The sequence below is a fragment of the Scyliorhinus canicula genome, chromosome 18 (assembly GCF_902713615.1).
Source record: "Scyliorhinus canicula chromosome 18, sScyCan1.1, whole genome shotgun sequence".
Taxonomy (NCBI): domain Eukaryota; kingdom Metazoa; phylum Chordata; class Chondrichthyes; order Carcharhiniformes; family Scyliorhinidae; genus Scyliorhinus; species Scyliorhinus canicula.
The window spans coordinates 85,455,148-85,477,539 of record NC_052163.1 but is presented as its reverse complement, the minus strand read 5'-3'; the positions used below and the strand labels follow the sequence as shown (position 1 = coordinate 85,477,539).

At 43.2% G+C, this 22,392-nt stretch overlaps 1 protein-coding gene across 3 annotated transcripts in view; it reads right to left on the bottom strand.

Moving 5' to 3' along the window:
• Window positions 1-22,392, bottom strand: part of kdm4b (lysine (K)-specific demethylase 4B) — a 740,412-nt gene that overhangs the window by 566,097 nt on the left and 151,923 nt on the right. For all 3 annotated transcript variants that reach the window (XM_038777903.1, XM_038777902.1, XM_038777904.1), the window contains 4 exons: window positions 22,145-22,299; window positions 13,370-13,545; window positions 9,307-9,421; window positions 6,085-6,278 (listed from right to left, as the gene is read on the bottom strand). In XM_038777903.1, coding sequence (XP_038633831.1) covers window positions 6,085-6,278; window positions 9,307-9,421; window positions 13,370-13,545; window positions 22,145-22,285 — 626 coding nt within the window. In that variant the 5' untranslated portion in view covers window positions 22,286-22,299. The remainder of the gene's footprint in view (window positions 1-6,084; window positions 6,279-9,306; window positions 9,422-13,369; window positions 13,546-22,144; window positions 22,300-22,392) is intronic.

The window sequence follows — 22,392 nt, the reverse complement described above, 5'->3', positions numbered from 1 at the left end:
TGCCACATAATCTTAAAATTAGAATAGTCAATCAGTGACACATCTGGAAGGGTGGTAGAAATCTGAAATTATCCACTGCCCATCCCCCGACATCCCACAAGTAGTCAGTAAATTGAAATTCTGAAGATTATGAGATTGATCATTTTTTTGTTGGGTGTTATGTGGCCAATCCACCTAATCTGCACATCTGTGGGAGGAAACCGCAGCACCCAGAGGAAACCCACGCAGACATGTGGAGAAAGTGCAAACTCCATACAGTCATCCAAGGCCGGAATTAAATCCGGGTCCCTGGGGCTGCAAGGCAGCAGTGCTAATCACTCTGCCAACTTGACGTCCAGTGCCATTATTAAAAAGCACCCATGAAAATAATGTGGATAGGAGGATTGGATTGACCAACAGTCTTCTCCAAATAGACTTGTCAAGCAGAATGTATTTGCTTCAAAAATCAATCCAAAATCTTAGAGGACAGCAGCATCCTGTAAAATACTGAAGCATCACCTCCTCTTCTTCTTCTTCCTCTTCCTCCTCCTCCTCCTCTCTCTCTTTCCTCCCCCCCCCCCCCCCCCCCCCCCCGGCAATACTTGACTGCAGTACTGCAAGATTGCAAGATCAACACTATTCTATACAGATTGGGATGCACAATAAATTCTAAAGCTAACACAACTCGGTTACGGGAACATTTTGTGAAGCCAGATGAGATGCAAAGAATTCTATTCTTTGATTATTAGAACTGAAATTATTTTAGTGCTCACCTTGTGCTGTCACAATCTGCTTCTACACAGACAGGAATTGACCCAAGTTTAGCAGCCAAGAAAGGGCCACAAGGAAAACATCCATTGAAAAATGGAGAAGTCACATCTAAGTGCTCATATGCGGAGAGTTGGTGTGGTTGGCCAAGTGATACGTACGGAAACCCAAGCGTCTGATCCCTGCTTCACCTGACCTAAGGATATGTGATACACTTGTTGAATGCAATCAAAACATTATGGCAGCTTCACAAAGCAACGGCAATCTTATTAGTAAGCTAGTGGCTTTTCAGGGAGTCATTACCAGTACAGAATCAAAGCCCGGTTACCTTCCAGTGCAGACAATTGACATCACAGGGCGAGAATTCTTGAGCAAGCTGCCAAAATAGATTAATGTTTCCTCCCACTGGGATTCATTTGATTTAGTCCCAAGGTGTGCAGAAATAAATTTGCAACCATAATGGCATAATTGGGAAACTGACAGCTTGAGCATTATTTCACATGTCCAGCTGCTTCAATAATCTGCAGGATTACCTATAATACCAAAAAACCTTGCACTGAAGTTAGTACTTGCATTGTGATCAATTGGATGCTCAGGGGGCAAAAAGTTACGAAAAACGTACAGCTGTTCAAAACAAACTGCAGTGTGTTTGTGCAAAATCACAAAGAATCAAACATCGAACTTTCCTACTCTCATGGTTTACATAGTACAACTATGCACTAGGATTGCAACTTAAAATGCATTTATTTTGTTGGCACAACTTGCACTACCCACCATAGAATAAACTGCAGTCAACCGGACAGAAAGCTCCAAAATATGTATATACCCAGAGAATAAGATGCAAGACTTTGTGGGAGCATATGAAGTAACACACACCCTAAAACCAACATTCGTAAAATTAACTATATTTATTTTATCACAATTACACTAACAAAGACTAACCCGGTATGCCGTTCAAACTATAAGGCAAACTTTGTGCAATAATTTCCCACAGAGTCAATCACTTTCCCCTGCAGCCCAGAAAATCGAGTTAATTTCATTAGCACAAATATGAACACAGCCTGTAACTGTACTGCTGTAATAGATTCTAACCATTCTCAGTCCTTGGAAACAAATGTCTGACCTATCTTCATTTCCATGGCACATTATGGACAATTCAATAACCGACTGGCCAAGAGATCGAACCAATCGATGTACAGATTAGAGAATATACAGGTGCCCCTTATTTTGTCCACTCCTACCTCCAGCAAAATGCATTGTCTCGATATTCCTCTTAATTTTGTTGAAACCAATGGTCCTAATAATGACATTAAACTAATGGAACAATGGAACTTTACAGCTGCAACAAACATGTGCCCTGCATTGCCTTGTGTGCATGCACTGGGGTGGAACGAACACATTTTCCCATTCGCTCCTGTACTCAACAGGGAAACAATAATCTATATTCTGCAATGGATTGCCTTTCAGTGCAGTAAATACAATCTGCCTGAATGGATATTGAATGGCCACCACTTCATAAAACAGATGGGATTTTGTTTGCAGTCAGAACAATGTACAACAGGCAGGAGGCATTCAATGCAGGCAACACAACCAAGCAGACTTCCACTTCTGCAAACACCCTGGCATTGTTCTACAATTTAGGTATAAATCCTGAATGACCTTTTTAACTGATGAGATTCGTTAACCAGGATTCCAATATTCCAGAAGTGCAGCACATACCAATTCCATATAGCTCCTCCCCAAATAGACAGCTGCCCCGTATCACCGGCAAACATTTGTTGGCCTATGAAAAATTGCATAGATGGCACCTGCAGCAAATTACTTCAAAACATGAAAACAACAACAAAAGTTGAAGACATTTTAAATTCTCAATCGAACCTTTAGGAGGAAAAAGGCTTGCATTTAAGGCCACCAGAAAACACAGGGGGCGCGATTCTTCCATGCCCCGCCACATGGGAGAATCGCCGTTCGCGCCATTTTTTCGTGCGGGGCCAGTCCGAGGTTGGCAGGCGATTCCCCTAGGAGCGGAGAATCGGCGCCATTTGTGCCGGCGCATTTGGCGAGACGTCACTTGCGGGCCACTGTCCGCGGCCGGGCCGCCGATTCTCCGGCCTTGATGGGCCGAGCGGAAAGAGCAGAATCACTGCTGGTCGCTGCCTGTGGGAATTCTGCGTGAAGGGTCGGGGGGCGGCCTGCGGGGCAGGGAAACGCACTCCTTCACATGGGGGGCCGCCGATGGGATCTGGCCCGCGATCGGGGCCCACCAGCCCCAGACCCAGCCCTATTTTATTACGCGTCCAGCCTCTAAACCCCCACGCCATGTTGCCTCGGGGCCGGTGCGCTGAGGAAGTCCCGCGGCGCCACTTTGCATGCGCAGGTTGGCGCGGCCCAACTCCACATTCACGGGTTGGCACGGCGCCCATTTGGTGCCAGGAAGAGAGGTTGGAGCTGCATGAATCGCTCCACGCCATGCTGGCCCCCTGTGAGGGCCAGAATCTGTATTCCCCATGCCCGTTTCACACCGGCGTGAACACTGTCTCCATTTCCGACAATTGCGCCCAAAGTGTTTTAAACCAAAGAAGGGCACTTAGCATGCAATCAATAATTGAACTTTTGAGGGCAGCACGGTGGCACAGTGGTTAGCATTGTTGCCTGCGGCGCTGAGGACCCGGGTTCGAATCCCGGCCCTGGGTCACTGTCCATGTGGAGTTTGCACATTCTCCCGTGTTTGCGTGGGTTTCGCCCCCCACAACCCAAAAAGATGTGCAGGATAGGTGGATTGGCCACCCTAAATTACCCTTTAATTGGACAAAATAATTGGGTACTCTAAATTTTTTTTTAAAAAACAAAAAAAATAATTGAACTTTGATGCCCCATGATGACATTAATAGGGTTTTCCATCACCAAAGGAATTATCAAGTATGTCCTCCCACACCTGGAACACAATTTTGCGAGTTAGCCAGCATATTCAGTATATTGTAGTTTGCAATTCATAGGAGTTTTTAACCAAAACACTTTTTGTCAGGTCTAATGCTGCAGCACAAACAGTAGTTTAGTAAACAATGCACAAACCTAATAATAAACTTCCAGAAATGGGCAAGGAACACTATGTATTAAGCCTGCAAAAATAACATCAGCAAGGATAATAGCTTATCTTTTAGAAAAATTACATAGCATTTTCCCCGCCATCTCAAGTGAAGCCACAAATAAATGAAACCCACGGTTGTTCAGCATATTGAGCTCTTGTTCTCCATGGTTACAGCTGTCGTAATTCACTGCAGTGCAGTCCCTTGGGGGAGGGATTGAAGGGTGAAAGAAATGCTGTTGCAAACCAGAGGAGTTTTCAGAATTACCTACACAACAGCATCCCCTTGTGGAATAAACTGGAATATCTTTCATTTTACAGCAAATAAACATGTTTATGGTCTTTTATTCCCAAAATATGCTTGCTATTTCAGTGGGCCATCCAACTACACTTTAGGCAGAAAATGGGCGAGGATCAATCCACTTGACTTCGCAGTCCTTAACACTTTAAATATGATCTACAAGAAATATGCACAGCAATTCATGACAGGCATGATTCATTTGCAGACAGGCACTCAGCTCAGGACATCTGCACATTTGTGGTTCTTTAACTTAAACAACTCAGTTGTTTGCAAAGAATTCTTCCTGAGAAGATAGAACACAATTAGAATCTCTCACCCGGACATGCAACTCTTTGACCAATTCGAACAAATGCAGCATTTAAAAGAGAGTGTGTACAGGATGACTGCGATGGAAAGTAGAATTGTTCTTGAGAGTAGAAGTCTATAAAGTGAAGCCTCGGTGAAGGAATCAAGAACAACAACAAAATTGACAGCATCTTTAGGTAAATGAAGTGAAACCACTGGTTTTATCTGCAAGGAGTCACAATTCCACTTATTAAGTTTTTGATGAGGTAATAGAGAAGGTGGATAACGGTAATGAAGTTGACGTGGTGTATCTGGACTTCCAATTTGACCAAGTGCCACATAACACTCTCAACCTCGTCGCGAATCTATCCATGTAACTGAAGTCCCTCACCCTGGAGCCATTTTTCATAAATCCTTCCTGCACCCTCTCCGAAGCTTCTCCAATTGTTTCTAAATTGCAATGAATTGGATGAAATACTCCATTTGAGGCTAAACCTCAAGAGGTTTTACTTACATAACTTTCTTACTTTTGTACTCTTTGTCTGTAAAACCCAAGATCCCAAATGCCTTTTTAACTACTTTCTCAACCTGCCCTTCCTTCAATGATTTGTGCGTATACCCTTATGTCCCTTTGTCCCAGCATTCTTTTTGGAATTGTATCCTTTAGGGTATATTGCTTCTACTGTTCTTACAAGAAAGACAGTTCTGTTAGAGGCATGCATAGGGGTGCTACAGAGCACAATTAACTTACGAGAGCATCTTACTGAAGCAACTTACATGAGGATTTGGACAAGCAGTTAAATGATGAATAAACACGTACACAATTATAAACTTTCTCATCTGGAACAACATTCTTTGAGCAGTTCTACCCCACTCAAAGGAGATGCCCATTACAAAGCTGCTGAGGCACTCAAGACTTGGTACACAGCTGACAATTTACCTGGAAACCAGTTACGCAAATATCCCGGTTTCAATGTCCACCTTGATTACTTGGCAGATAGTACATCAGCACCATCTGATGAAGCCCCGTACTTCCAATTAGTAAATGAGGAATGTTGCACGTTCACGTTAGGATGGTGTCGCTGAACAGATATTTTATGATCAGTTGCACTCCACACAATGCCTTCTGGAGTTGTTTGAGGCCTTGGTGCTTATTCTGTGTACTCGGGCTTTCTACCTGTCAAATGACAATCTGGCAAATCTCCTATGGGTGTGGGAGTCTAGATAAGAAGAGTTAATTGAGGGGTCATGCTAACTCTAAATAACAGTCCTGGCGACAGGTGATTCTGAACAAGCCAACACCCAATCTAGCAGAGGGTCACAGCTCACTGGAAAATGATGCATCCTCTACTGTGACAAAGCACAGCCATTCTTATAATCAAATCTTGACGTATAAAAGCACCCGGCAGTCCAGAAAATGTTATTGACAGCCCATCAAATTCAGGAATCATCAAACACACCCAGGACCAAGTCCAACTCTCTGAGTAATTTGCAAAGAATTGGGACCACAAGTTAGGCAGAATGCTTCATATCATTCTGGGTCAACAAGAACCAACCCAGTACTCAGTGTCTTGTGTATTCCCTGGACATGCCAATAATAATAATTATGCCGAAGGAGAAGAAATAGTTTGCCAGTTCAACTTAATTAAATAATCTCCCTACATACCAGGATTTGGGTTCCCCGAAGTGTAAGTAGTTAATGCTGTAGAGGTCCATATCTTCAGTGTGCCAGGCAAATGTGGTTTTCCACATCCCAAAGTATAAGTATGGAGTATTTACGCCTTCAATCACGATTCCACATTCCTGTTCCACCATATCCAGTAATGTGTTTAGATTCCCAATATTCCACTCCTCAATATTCTACAAGGAAAGGCAAGAGAAAACATTATAATTAAAGGCAAGTCAGCCATCCTGGCATCTTCTTATGTACACTAAAATCTCATTAATACTCAGAAAACATATACATCTTTACATAAATATACTTGCCCTAATACATATGCCTGTAAAAAAAACAAGTTAACTCCCACATAACACAGTGGAAACTCAAATATCCAGTGCTGCAATACTTACAACCAATATCTAATGTAACAAGATCATTAAGAGTATTAATAGATTTGCAAATAATATAATCTTCATTGGCTTAAAGAAAATCACTGGCTAACGAAATGATCAAAGTAATAATTAAACTAATTATTCACATCATATTTCGAAGGAATGTATTTAGGACTAATTCAAGTTCAGGAAAAGAACAGCTGTGTTGGTGTGTGCAGGCAGTGTAGGTCCATTCTGCGTCTAAATTTCTTAAAGACTGAACAAGAAATAATTTAAACCATCCTGAAGGGACGGCCATTTATTACATAGGAGATCTATCAATTTCAACAGCGCACCATCTGCTTTACAGTGAAGAAACAAGAGGGTATCCAAATCGACACCTACAAGACTACAATTACAACAGCATTTGCATATTAACCATTCCCCGCTCCAGGTCTACTTTACGCTAACAATTTAAATTGACATTCTGATCTGGATCAACAAGTAATGACTTGACATTAAAAAGGACCCTTGTCATCTCGCAGAAAAAGCCTAGATTGCATCTACAAAACCAGCTCAAAAAATTTTGAAAGTGACATTCATCAGCCCACGTAAGTGACAAGCGAATAAATCTCTTTCTACTTTAAGCTTTAGCAGAATTCATAACATTGCCAATTTAATGCACAGTTGGCCACTCTTCATTTGCTAACCTTAACTGATTTGTTCCCTCATCACAGACATGGGGTCAGTAGAGGTCTATACAGAGAATAATCAGCCAGGGTTCCCACTCATGATTGCTGTTCAATGACCTCACTGCTGGAATGCAGCTATGTAACCACCAGTGAGTGTAGGATAAAACTTGGTGGTGATGAAAGTGCAGTGGCAATGTCACAAGATGAGAAATCCAGGGACTCAGGCTAACAACCACGGATTCAAATTCCACCTCAGGAGCCGATGGAATTTAAATGCAATAAATTACTAAATTCAGTTAATTGATGAAAAATCTGGAATTGAAAGCTAGTCATTAATGGTGCCATGAAATGATCATTTGTTGTAAAAGCCCTTCTGGTTCACTAATGTCCTTTCGGGGAGGAAATCTGTCATCCTTACCTGGTCTGGCCTACATGCGTCTCCCAACCCTCAACAAAGTGCTGGAATGGCCTAGCAAGCCACTCAGTTCAAGGGCAATTAGGGATGGACAACAAATACTGGCCTTGCCACTGATGCTAGCATCCCACTAAAAAAATGTCTAAAAACGCACACAAGAGAGCAAAGGAGAGAGGAGAAAACGGGCACCAAACATTTCCCAAGCTACAATAATCACTTAGCACAATATAATTCTAATAAATATTTTGCTCACCAGCTTCAAGCTGCCGTGGGGATCCATGAACATGAACAATTATTCAGCAGGAACTCAGTGGTTTTAATTTTTTTTTAAAATTAAGAATTTGGTAAAATGAAAATAGTTGGAACACATTCTTCCATCTCAGTGACCCAAGTTTAATTCTATCCTACCATATTAAACAACATAACCCTTCTTGGACACAGTTTAAAGGTCCAATATGACATGTGATGATGATTCGAGGCCAGCTTCCAGTAATGGAAAGCGACATTTCAGATTTATAATGTTGTAATCTTAACTCCGATCACAAAGCATTGTAGCATATTCTGGATAGGAAATGACTGTTTTTAATCAAACTTGGAACAAAATTAAGTGCAACTTCTAACCCATGTTGCATCTAGAGAAAACAAGGGAGTTGGTTGACTGTTGGTTCATGATGTGGAGCAATACCAACAGCTCAAGTTCAATTCATGTACCGACTGAGATTATTCACGAAGGCCTCGCCTTCTCAACCTTGCTCCTCACCCGAGGTGTGGTGACCCTCAGGTTTAATCGTTACCAGTCAGTTCTCTCTCAAAGGGTGATTCTGTGGAAGGAGTTCTGCCTCTTCCAAAAATCTTTGCCACCTTGTACATTCAAAACCCATATTCATCAAGTGACCCTGGACAGTCTGAACAGTATATTGTTGCTTTTTACTTTTACTCTGTCTTTATCAACCCTGATTTGTTACGTTTGCTACATTCGATTGTTTGTATTGTTTACTGACAGGAGGATTTAATTTACCAAATCCTGAAAATATAAAGCAGGCCTATAAGCACGCCAAAGAGAACAGAAGGTGAACAAGTTGGGCTGCTACTAAGAAAAATTAACCCAGCTGCATATTTCAGAGATTGTATTTCCAGCAGTTTTTGTTTTGATTTTCGACAATTATGTTTTCTCCACAGATTACGGAAACAATTTTCATCAGTATGGCTGTCATCATCAGTATCTATGAATTAGGAGGAATGGACCATCAGGCCTCTCGAGCCGGTCCTGCCATTCAAGAACTATTCAAGAGTCAGTTGCAAATAAATTTGCAGTTCTTGTATATTGATTTTCTTTCCTCCACACTTATTTTCTACAGTCATAGTCAGAGATCCTAGCCCAGTGCAGGCAGTTAATAAAGTTTCTGTTAGTAAGCTGCCACTGTTTTCCCTCACCATTGTGTGAAACATACAACAGCTGAAAAACTGTTCTGAAACAGGGCATTTAATAAATTCAGCGAAAAGTTGCACTGCACAAATCCAAAGTATGATTCATACATGGCACAAAATTAATACATGGTGCAAACCAGGATATTGCCACCTTACTCCTCAGATGGGAGAAGGAATGACAGCCATGGGTGCAAAAAATACTGCTCCAAGTTCATAACTCCAGTTCCTAACCTGCTATAGCCAGGACTAAATTAAAGGGAAAACTACCACGATTCTTTTTAAAAAGATTAGTGTTTTCCATCTAAACCATATTATTACTTACATTATCATACAGAGAACCACTGATATCAGCTCCATAGATGGGAGACACAAATGTTAGATTCTTCCAGTATTTACGTTCAAGGTCATCAAAATCTATATGCCTTGGAGTACAATACCTGAAAGAGAAGAATTGCAACTTTACTTTCTACTGTTTTCTTTCAAAGAAGCCTCACTGCATTGAAAAAATGGGAAACGGAAGGAGAAATTCATGAAATAAGTTAGACAATAGCCTTTTGAAAATCCCAGCACATGTTAATGGCTCATAGAAGAGTCTGAGTTTTCACATTCAATAGAAATTACTTCAGAGATGAGCCCATCACACCAATATTAGCTCTTCAACTAGAATTATCAAACTTAATTCAGTTTTTCTATCCTTTCCCATTATTCTTTTGACACCCCTGTCAGTAGGTGAAATTTCAATCACACAACCCTGTTGCTCCCACTCTATACCCCATGTTCAGCCCCTCATGTCCAAGGCGCACAATGAGAGTATATCTCGCATCCAACACTCACTTGATCACTCATCCATCACTAGATGGATGGGCAGCACGGTAGCAAAGTAGCTAGCACTGTGGCTTCACAGCGCCAGGGTCCCAGGTTCGATTCCCCGCTGGGTCACTGTCTGAGCGGAGTCTGCACGTCCTCCCCATGTCTGCGTGGGTTTCCTCTGGGTGCTCTTATTTCCTCCCACAGTCCAAAGACGTGCAGGTTAGGTGGATTGGCTATGCTAAATTGCCCTTAGTGTTCAAAAAGGTTAGGAGGGATTATTGGGTTACGGGGATAGGATGGAAGTGAGGGCTTAAGTGGGTCGGTGCAGACTGGATGGGCCGAATGGCTTCCTTCTACACTGTATGTTCTATGTTAAACTATGTTAGATCTGGCTTCATCATGTCACGTGCTACCAGGCTTTAAATTTTGTAACAAATAGGAGATTTATAAGATTGTTATGTCTTGGGACGGTGTCTTTAATTTAGGGTAAAAGAAGGGGATCATGGGGTCTGTTTTGAAGTATGCCTGACAACAGGCCTGAATGATGTGGCTGTGAAAAAAATTAAAGGGAGGCCCAGGGCGTTTTGCTGGAAAACGGTGTATAATTTGTTCTCATTTGGAGACAGTTGCAGCAGCATTTGTGCTTAAAGTGGTTAGACTGCTAGTCTCCCTGGCCCAAGGAAGGTGTTAAGAATGTCAAGTTGCGAACAATTATGCTTTAAATTGTCCATTTACTTACAAGCTAAAAGAGAGTTGGGGGTCTCAAAAACAGCAAATCAAAATTTCCACCTGGATACAAGACCCCGTGACTCATATTGCCATGGCTATTGGCTGGGGAGGAAGGTTATTTCTAAACTATTCTTGAAACTCAGAGAGGCTGCTCTACCAGGAACCAGGAGAAAGAGAGTAGCTGGAAGCAAAAGTCTCTTATCGTTCACTGCACAGAATTGCAGGTGAGAGCTCGCACTGGGATTGAAAAGACCAAATTCATGAAGATTTGAAACAAGGCTGGAAGATTCGCCTAACTTCTACTAGAGGATGCATCTCCAGGAAAAACTTCCACCGTATAGGAGTTACCAGGATGGGAAAGGGAAGGAATGGATGGAAACCCTCGGGAGCCAGGATTCACTTTGGACTGGGAACATTGTATGGCCACTTAAGAGACTACCTGTGAAGTGAGCTTTCCAGTTGTGTGAAAAGGGGAAAATCCTGTACTGTAGTTTAATGTGCAAGTTGCCACAAAAATAGCGTGTAGTAAATATGCTTTTCGTCTGTTTGTTACAGTAAATATCTTCAACTGTCTTACCGAGATGCTCCCACCCCCAATCTGCAGAAAACACAAATTCCTACCATCCATGCTTGAAACACATTTAAAAACTAGAGTCAGGTCAGGGCGACGCTAGCAGTCGGGGGCTTTTACACAAGGGACAAACTAGCTTCCTTGGGCGAACCGATGGAAGACCTGGAACTACCGACAGAACAGGAACTCAGGACACCTCCAAATTAAACACTTTATACGCAAGGGAGACAAGTTACCCTAGGGCCCCGAGAGACACACTACCAGAGGAACTAATCAACTTGGACAGAAAAAAAGGGGGAGGTGGAGGGAACTGTGGGAACATCCAAGGATGGTAACTGGATAGGGCAAGGCTACCACTGGACGAAGCCAGATGAAAATGAGAGGACGAACTAATGTGGGTTGGGGATTCTGGAGCGAAGCACCGAATAGGGCAAACTCTGCTTCCTCCTATACAGGTTCTTCCTGGAGGTGGAGGATAATGGTGAACGGTGCCTGGGAGGCCCAGCCAACCACACCCACATGTTCTGGGTTTGCCCCAGACTTGTCGGGTTCTGGACAGCGTTCTTTGAGGCAATGCCCAAGCTTGTGGGGGTGAGGGTGGAGCTGTGCCCGAGGGTGGCAATCTTTGGGGTATCAGTCCAGCCAGAACTACATATGTGGAAGTGGGCCGTTGCCCTAGCTTTTGCTTCATCCGAGGGTCAGACAAGGGTTACCACAAAGTGTGGGGGCTATTCGGCGGCCTGTTCCAGGCCAACAGTGACTAGGGAAAGAGGGGGGTGGACAGGGTAGAGCAGACCACACCTCATGCAACGAGGAGGAGCAAAGGGAGAAGGGGGAGATGAAAGGGAACCCAAGGGAGACACAGAGGGAAACTTGGGTGAGGGGGCAGGAAGCCCTCCTTCCTTCCCCCCCCCCCCCCCCCAGCCCCCCGCCAAACCCACAGAGACAACAACATAAAATGCAGAAAAGAGCAGAGGTGCACAGTGGTTGGGCACCCAGAGCTGAAGAGGGGAGTCGGAACGTTCTCCCCATGTCTGCGTGGGTTTCCTCCGGGTGCTACGGTTTCCTCCCACAAGTCCCGAAAGACGTTCGTTAGGTCATTTGGACATTCTGAATTCTCCCTCTGTGTACCTGAACAGGCGCTGGAGTGTGGCGATGAGGGGCTTTTCACAGTAACTTCATTGCAGTGCTAATGCAAGCCTACTTGTGACAATAATGATTATATATGATTATATATTCAACCAATGGGGGAAGTGAGGGTGGACGAGGACAATGTATGTTAAAAAGAATGTAAATAAGAAACTATACAGCATGTAAATATCAGATGCACCATTCATTAAATTTTTATTCTGTAAAAATAAAAAAATGGCAATAAAATATATTATTTATATATTTTTAAAATTCAGCATCTGGAGTCTAGAATATTGTATATAATAAAAAACAAATAACAGTTTGCACTATTTTGTCTAGTGAACAGTCCCGCTGAAGTAAATACACTTTTGAGCGGCTCACTGCATTTTACTGCCCATCTCCACTGCAACCATGAGATCACACCTTATGAAACACTAATCTAATATTTTTTAATTTCATTTCATTTAACGGTCATTTTTAATCTTTTGAGTGTTCTCATTTCCTTCCTATTAATCCTCATTGCAATGATACCGGTAGATGTTTCTTTCAGTATACTTTTTTTTCATAAATTTAGAGTACCCAATTATTTTTTTCCAATTAAGGGGCAATTTAACATGGCCAATACACCTAACCTGCACATCTTTTGGGTTGTGGGGGCGAAACCCACGCAGACACGGGGAGAATGTGCAAACTCCACACGGACAGTGGCCCAAGGCCGCAATTCGAACCTGGGTCCTCAGCGCCGGAGGCAACACTGCTAACCACTGTGCCACCGTGCTGCCCTTCTTTCAGCATGCTTAAAATATTTAATTTTATTCTTTTTGCGAGTCGGTTTTTATTTCTTCTGATTATTTGAGCAAATTCCTCAGCTTTTCCTTCTACACCCCTCTGCATAATAATTTTTGTACTGGTTCAATAACTGATTTTAGCAACACTGTCCAGTTTCTTAATGTTGCCATTTCAAAAGAGTAATTTTTGTCCTGGACCTTGAACTCCTATTGGGACTACTGGTCCCACAACATTCTACTACTTTTACCAATGTAATCCCGGTCACTTGTAAGAACACATTCTCAATTCGAAATTTACCTCTCAGATTTTTTGGCACATTCACTAAAAAACAAGCTTTAAAAATGGTTCTCCATACTTCTCACTGTTGGCCAGTTTCTTGTACTCCCCAACAGTCATGGATTTCTTCTGAATGTTGTACTGCGTGAAAAGCCCAGACTGGCCAGTCACCACTTGTTGAATTGGAGCTGGGATGGTCATGTCATCAATATCTTCATATGACTTCCTTGGTTTCCACTCCTTCGGGGGAATGACCTGGAAGCACAGTGCATACATAATCTAGCAGAAAAAATAAGTTACTTCAAACCTGGAACATGCAATAATGATCTGTTGGCTGCATGTCAAGCAGAGACTCAAAACTGAGGTTGGGTCTTCAAAGCTTATTTTCTCAGATTTAACAAAATTGCTGTTACGGTGAACTTTATAAGATGTTGATGTCTTAAAGTGTCCGCCTCTGGTTGAAATGTTCAGAGAGGGGGATGTGGTCTCCAATAGAATTCACCTGAAGATGAGCCCAGATGTTTTCACACTAAATTAGCCCAGAGACCAACAGGTGCCGTTCATTCCTGACTTATGGGGCAGCACGGTAGCACAGTGGGTAGTGCTGTTGCTTCACAGCTCCAGGGTCCCAGGTTCGATTGACGGCTTAGGTCATTGTGTGGAGTCTGCACATTCTCCCTGTGTCTGTGTGGGTTTCCTCCGGGTGCTCCGGTTTCCTCCCACAAGTCCCAAAAAAGGCGTGCTGTTAGGTAATCTGGACATTCTGAATTCTCCCTCTGTGTACCCGAACAGGCGCCGGAATGTAGCAACTAGGGGCTTTTCACAGTAACTTCATTTCAGTGTTAATATAAGGCTACATGTGACAAAAAAGATTATTACATATGACAGTCCCACCATACCAGGAATCAGCCTGGTAAACCTTCGCTGCACTCCCTCCATAGCAAGAACATCCTTCCTCAAAAAAGGACACTAAAACTGCAATAATACTCCAGGTGTGGCCTCACCAATACCCGATACAATTGCAGTGAAACATCCCTGTTCCCATACTCAAATCCTCTTGCTATGAAGGCCAACATATCATTTGCCTTCTTTACTACTTGTTGTACCGGCATGCTTACTTTCAGCAACTGATGCACGAGGGCACCAAGGTCTTCCTGAGTATCCACCTCTCTCAATTTACACCCATTCAAATAATAATCTGCCTTCCCACAGTAACTTAACTTCATTGCAGTGTTAATGTAAGCCTACTTGTGACAATAAAGATTAGTATTATTACATTTTTGCGACCAAAGTTGATAACGTCACATTCATCCACATTTATACTGCAACTTGTCATGCATATGCCCACTCACTCAGCCGGTCTAAATCACGCTGAAACATCTCTGCATCCTTCTCACAGCTCACCTTCTCATCCCACTTTGGACCATCTGCAAATTTGGAGATATTTAGTTCCCTCGTCCAAATCATTGTAATGTGTATAGTTAGGTCCTAGCACAAATCCTTGCGATACCCCACACGTCATACTCAGTCAGTCAGAAAAGGCCTATTTATTCCAACTCTTTGCTTCTCAAGACACCAATGCAATCCCATGTGCTTCAACTTGACATACAAGGCCTTATCAAAAGCCTTCTGAAAGTTTAAATAAACCACATCCACCGGTTCTCCCTGGTCAACTCTACTAGTTACATCTTCAGTAGATTTGACAAACATGATTTCCCTTTTGTAAATCCATGCTGACTTTGTCTGATTATACCACTGCTTTCCAAATACTGTGATATGAAATCCTTGATAATGGACTCCAGCAACTTCCCGAATACCGGTGTTAGGCTCACTGGTCTATAGTTCCCTGTTTTGTCTCTACCTTGCTTTTTGAATAGCGGGGTCACATCCACTACCCTCCAATCTGTAGGAACCATTCCAAAGTCCAAAGAATTTTGGAAAATGACCACCATTTCTGGGGTCACTTCCTTAAGTACTCTGGGGCAGATCATCAGGTCCTGGAGATTTCTCCACCTTCAATCCCATTAATTTCCCGAAAACCATTTCTCTACTAATACTGATTTCCTTCAGCTCCTCATTAAAACTTCCCAGAACTGCCAGTACATTATTAATGCCTTCCTTTGTGGAGACAGAAGCAAAGTACGAATTTAGTTCCACAGCAATTTCTTTACTCCCCATAATGAATTCCCCATTTATGACTGAGGGGCCTAAATTTGTTTTTGTCAATCAATTTTTCTTTACGTACCTATACAAACTTTTAGTCAGTTTTTATGTTCTCCGCTAGCTTACTTTCATATTGTATTTTCCCCTTAATTAATCCTTTGGTCCACCTTTACTAAATTTTAAACTGTTTCAAGTCCTCAGGTCTATTGCTTTTTCTTGATCAGTTGTATGCTTCTTTGAATCCAATACTATTTCTAATTTCCCTTGTAAGCCATGGTTGTTCATTGTTCCCTTTCTACTCTTGCGCCAAATAGGAATAAACAACTTTTGGAGTTCACCTATTGGTTCCTCGAATGTCTGCCATTGTCTCACCACTTTCCTTCCTTTCAGTAATGTTCCTCAGTCCATCATAGCCAACTCATGCCTCATACCATCATAGTTACCTTTATTGAGATTAAGGACCCTGGTCTCAGAATCAACTACCTTACTGTCCACCTTGATAAATAATTCTAGCATATTATGCTTACTCATCCCCAAGGGATCTCTCACAACAAGATTTCCATATAATCCTTTCTCATTTCACAACACCCAGTCCAAGATGGTCTGTTCCCTTCTTGGTTCTTCAACATATTGGTCCAGAAAACCATCCTGAATACACTCCAGAAATTCCTCTTCTATTGTACTGTGACTATTTTGACTCGGCCAATTTCTGTGCAGATTAAAGTCAGCCATAATCACAGATGTTCTTTGATCATATGCACTTCTGATTTCTTGTCCAGTGCTATTCCCAACATTACCACTATAGTTTGGTGGTCTGCATATCACCCCAACGAATGTTTTTTACCACTTGGTGCTACTTAACACGGCCCAAACAGATTCTATATCGTTTGTGCTAATATCTTTTCTCAATATTGTATCAATATCTTCTTTAATCAACAATGCAATTCCTTTATCGCTCCTTCCTAAAAACTGATAGCCCTCAATGTTTAGTTCCCATCCCTGGTCACCTTGGAGCCATGTCGACGTAATCCAAACTATATCATACCCCTTTATATGAATCTGCGCAACTAATTCACCCATTTTGTTTTGAATGCTCTGATCGTTTAGGTAAAAAACCTTAAGGCTAGTGCTTTTAACGTTCCTTGCCCTGTCCCTACTATTATTTTACTGTGATTTTGGTCCTGGATTTCCCTGTCCATTACTTATCTTATTCTCCTTGCTGTCTTTTTCTCCTGCTCCGAATCCTTACATGGGCTCCCAGTCCCTTGCCATATTGGTTTAAACCCTCCCCAACCACTGTATCCCTTTGCCATATTAGTTTAAATCCTCCCCAACCCTCTATTTTTTTTTTTTATAAATGTTTTTTTATTGAGTTTTCATATTTTATATATGACAAATTACAAGTTATTAGAGAGAGAAAAAAAAAAGGAAAACACAAACATTTTACATGAATATTTACAGGTAAGCATCTTCATAACAATAATTGTGGCCGCCCCCTTTAGCCAGCATACATATTTTACATTCCCCAATATGGCTGAGGCACATGTTTATAGGCATTTATTTATAGTTTGGTTTTGGGCCTTGGCTTGCCATTAAACCCCTATACCGAGCCCCTAGCCTCCCCCCCCCCCCCCCCCCCCCCCCCCCCCCCCCGGCTACCTTCCCCCGATTCCCGCCCATTTTCCCCTGGTTCTTGGCCACCCGACTATTCTTCCTCATGTACGTTGGCCACAAACAGGTCCCGGAACAGTTGCATGAATGGCTCCCACGTTCTGTGGAAGCCGTCGTCCGACCCTCGGATGGCGAATTTGATTTTCTCCATTTGGAGAGATTCCGAGAGGTCGGACAGCCAGTCTGCAGCTCTGGGTGGTGCTGCTGACCGCCAGCCAAACAGGATTCTACGGCGGGCAATCAGGGAGGCAAAGGCAAGGGCGTCCGCCCTCCTCCCCAGGAATAGATCTGGCTGGTCTGAAACCCCGAAGACCGCCACTATCAGGCATGGCTCCACCCTCACCCCCACCACTTTGGACATAGCCTCGAAGAAGGCTGTCCAGTACTCCACAAGTCTGGGGCAAGACCAGAACATGTGGGCGTGGTTGGCCGGGCCTCTCTGGCACCGCTCACATTTGTCCTCCACCTCCGGGAAGAACCTACTCATACGGTTTCTCGTTAAGTGGGCTCTATGTACCACTTTTAGTTGAGTCAGGCTGAGCCTTGCGCACGTGGAGGTGGAGTTGACCCTATGCAGTGCTTCGCTCCAGAGTCCCCACCCTATCTCCATCCCCAGGTCGTCCTCCCATTTCCTTCTTGTTGCGTCCAGTACGGTGTCGTCCCTGTCTACCAGTCGATCATACATGTCACTACAGTTCCCTTTCCCAACCCTCTATTAAGTACCCCCCCCCCCCCCCCCCCCAACCCAACTCTCCAGGACATCAGTCCCAATCCTACCCAGGTGTAACCTGTCCAGCTAGTACTCGTCCCACCTCTCCCAGAACTGGTCCCAAATCCCCAGGAATCTGACTCCTCCTCACACCATCTTTTCAGCCACACATTCATCCTATATATCTTGCTATTTCTACTCTGACTAGCATGTGCCACTGGTAGTAATCCTGAAATAATTTCCTTCGAGGTCCTACTTTTCAACTTGCTTCCTAGCTCCCTTTATTCTGCTTTTAGGACCTCACCCCTTTTTTTAACCTCACCGCTTTTTTTACCTAAGTTGTTTTGTACCAATGTGTACCACACCAACTGGCTGTTAACCCTCCCCCATTAGAACGTCTGGCAACTGCTCTGCGATATCCTTGACCCTAGCACCAGGGAGGCAACATACTATCCTGGAGTCTTGTTTGTGACCACAGAAGCATCTATCTAATCCCCTCACAATTTAATCCCCAATGACTATTGCATTTCTAAACAGTTTGCTCCTCCCCTGTACAGCAGAACAAATCTGCAGAGCTGCATGCAGATTCACAGACTCTCGAGGCGTTATTCCCAACAAACAGTATCAACGGTACATCGGTTTTATATCCGTTTTGCAAAGGAATAGCCACAGGAGACTCCTGCGCTGCCTGCCCACCTAGTCCTCTTGCTCTGCACTCCCATCCTGCCTAGGGAGTCTGAGCCTGCAGTGTTATCACCTCTCTATACATGCTATCCACGATGCTCTCCGCCTCGCAGGTGCTCCACAGTATCCTCAGATGCTGCTCCAACTCAGAAACTCAGGCTTCCAGAAGCTGCAGCTGGAGACACTTCCTACATACATGTTGTTTCTGGCAACTGGAAGCATTCTTGACCTCCCACATGGAGCAAGAACAGAATACCATGGCTTGGAACTCTCCTGCCATTTCTTATGCCTTTAAGTTAAATTAATCTTTAAATATAAAAACAATATCAACTGGGGCACTTCTTCTCTGCTCTTTCTTACTACTGAATACATTTCTTACAAACAATGAATCACGATGATATCTTAACAATTATAACCAATTGTAGTAGTAAGTACCTACCCAATTGTACTCACCCAAACAGCTGTTTCGATTTCCTCAGGAGATGGAAACTTGCAATCCACTTTTTTTTTAGTCTTTTGACCACCTGGTTCTGCTCTTAGATTCGCTTTTTCTTAACTCCTTTATCCTCCCAGCTTTGTCCCCTAACTGTTATCTTATTTAAAGTTTCAGCTATTTAAAGACTGTCCCTAATATCAGTTACTCACCACCAATCAGCTTACTGCTTTCCTGGGATGTCACACATTGATTTTTCAAACTCAGCGCACTGTCTGAACAGTGGCCACAGGTCCGGTGCTCTCCACTGCCCAAAGGTAAGGGCCCCGAGCCTCGCGCTCCCTTTATCCTCCGCTCCCAGAAGAATGTCCCTCGCAGGTCCAGTGCTCTCCACTGCCCGAAGGTGAGCAAAGGTCCCGAGCCTTGCGCTCCCTTTATCCTGCATTTCCAGAAGAGTGTCCCTCGCAGGTCCGGTGCTCTCCACTGCCCCCCACTGCCCCAAGGTGAGCAAAGGTCCCGAGCCTTGCGCTCCCTTTATCCTGCATTCCCAGAAGAGTGTCCCTCGCAGGTCCGGTGCTCTCCACTGCCCGAAGGTGAGCAAAGGTCCCGAGCCTCACGCTCCCTTTTCCTGCATTCCCAGAAGAGTGTCCCTCGCAGGTCTGGTGCTCTCCACTGCCCCAAGGTGAGTAAGGGCCCCAAGCCTCGTGCTCCCTTTATCCTGCATTCCCAGAAGAGAGTGTCCCTCGCAGGTCCAATGCTCTCTGTTGTCTGAAGGGTCCAGGTCAAAACTTATTGAAAGTAAGAAAATAAGGCAGATGTCCCTGCAGCATGCAGATTCACAGACTGAGTCATCCAGAGTGCTGTTGGGGGAAGAAGATTCACGGTGATGCTATGCCAAGCAGGGTGAGGCAGATCCCTTGTTCGAAAAAAAAAAGCTTGTGGTGAAGAATTAAAAACAAAAGTTACCAATGGGTGCCTTGCGACTCCAAATCTATTTGGGTATGAGTGAATCCTTTGTTTTAAAGGACACCTGGAAATTCACTCAGGTGGGGGTGGGAGAGGAGATCCTGTTAAGAGCTAGGAGAAACTTGGGCACTTTCAGCACAAGAGTATATTTCTATGAGAGTATAATATGCAAATGCAGTGTGGGATTTTCATTTGCATAAAGAAGTTTTTAAAATTCATTCATGGGATGTGGGCATTACTAACAAGGCTAGCTTTTGTTGTCCATCCCTAATTGCCCTTGCAAGAGTCAATCACATTGCTGTGGGTCTGGAGTCATATGTGTGGAATCATAGAATTTACAGTGCAGAACAAGGCCATTCGGTCCATCGAGTCTACACCAGCCCTTGGAAAGAGCACCCTACCCAAGCCCTATCCCCGTATTCGAGTAACCCCACCCAACCTCCTTGGACACTAAGGGCAATTTAGTATGGTCAATCCACCTACCCCTACACATCTTTGGACTGTGGGAGGAAACCGGAGCACCCGGAGGAAACCTACGCAGACACGGGGAGAACGTGAAGACTCCGCATAGACAGTGACCCAAGCCGGGAATCGAACCTGGAGTTGTCAAGCAACTGTGCTAACCAATATGGTACTGCACAGCTAGACAAGGCAAGGATGGCATTTTCTTCCTTAAAAGGAAATTAGTGAATCAGATGAGTTTTTACAACAATCGATGATAGCCGTCAGTGTGAGTGTTACCGAGTCTAGCTTTATATTCTCGATTTATAAATTGAATTTAAATTTCACCAGCTGTCATGGCCAAATTAGGCCCCCAGTGTATTAATCTGGGCCTCTGGGTGACTAGTCCAGTAACAATAACATTACCCCACCACCTCCTCCATATTAGGGATTTTTAATGGATATACCTTCTTTGTCATTTCATGTGATGTTTGCCCAAATAAGGTTTACTTGATATTCATGTCAATTTGTTACAGTAAAATTCTTGAAACGTGAAAGCTTGTCAATTCTTTGCATTGGTTACTGGGAAATTCAAATTATTTTTATTTTATTTTTTTAAAGTTCCTCTCACCAAAAAGAAAATACTTGGGTTCATTGGTCAGCACATAAAAATATGTACTTAATATTTCTGTGCATTTTCATTGGAGTCCATACAGGAATTTTCCCCAACATATTATACCAACACACAATCACTAGCAGAGGGGTTGCCAAGACACGATCACCCGAGAGGAGACCAACACACAATCAACTGGAGGAAAGTGAGACACAGTCGCCATCAGCTCCTCACCCTCTCATCATTTTACCAATTATATGCACTCCGATTGCAACATCTGGTGGCAAATCAAGAATTGAAGCATCTGTCATTTCCATTTTTCAACTGTATATATAAAGTTACAGCCATGTAAATTAATTTTATAAATATACACCAGTGTACACAAAGTGCTGTGATTTTTCTTCCAGATGCTTCCACACGTCTTTCCTCATTAGAGAAAGGTGCCTTGCAAGGCACAACCCCAGTTAGAAGGGAATTTGTTATTTTATACAGAACAGCGGTGCATTGGAAGAGCCAGGATACCTCAGGCAGCGCATGATTTCCGACCCTCCCTCATTCTCACACAACAATAATTGATTTCAAGATTCTCTCATAAGTCTCAAGTTGCAGTTTTGTTTAAGACTGGAAATCAGTCATGAAAGAGCAAGCAGCAAAGAGCCAAGAAGGAATCAGCAATGTGAATGTCAGTCATAAATTACGCAGGCACACAAAACATGAAATCTCATTCAGGAATTAAATAGTGGAATCCTCAATGGAGAATTCTGTTGTAATTGATTTGAATTCATCTGTGGCTAGTAATCATGCTGTAACACCATCCCTGCTACTTGCACAATTCAAGCATAGGTAGGAATGAGGTGATTATTATTTGGGTGATTCCAAAATAACCAGTTACCAAACAGACAGTGTATTTGGAGGGTGGCACAATGGCGCAGTGGTGAGCACTGCTGCCTCACAGCGCGGAGGACCCTGGTTCGATCCCGTTCCTGGGTCTCTGTCCATGTGGAGTTTGCACATTTTCCCCGGATCTTTGTGTGTTTCACCCCAACACCCAAAGATATGTAGGTGGATTGGCCACAGTAAATTGGGGGGAAAAAAAGAATTGGACACTTCAAAATAATTTTAAAAACACAGTGTATTTGGATCACCAACTCAAAATGATTGATTGCATAGTTACCTTTGCCAGACCAGCCCTATGGGCTCCCTGGGATTCAATGTACGCAATATACTTCCCGAAATTTTTAAACTCTTCCACGGTTGGATAGAAGGTCATGATCTTGCAGTTTGGATTAGGAGGACCTGGATGTTCCGATGCCATAGTTAATAGAATGTCTGTTTAAAAAAAAGGTAGGTTAAAAGTTTATTAATCCATTGACAACCACAGAATTGTGAACATAAAAAACACTTCCATAAAAGTACAGAACA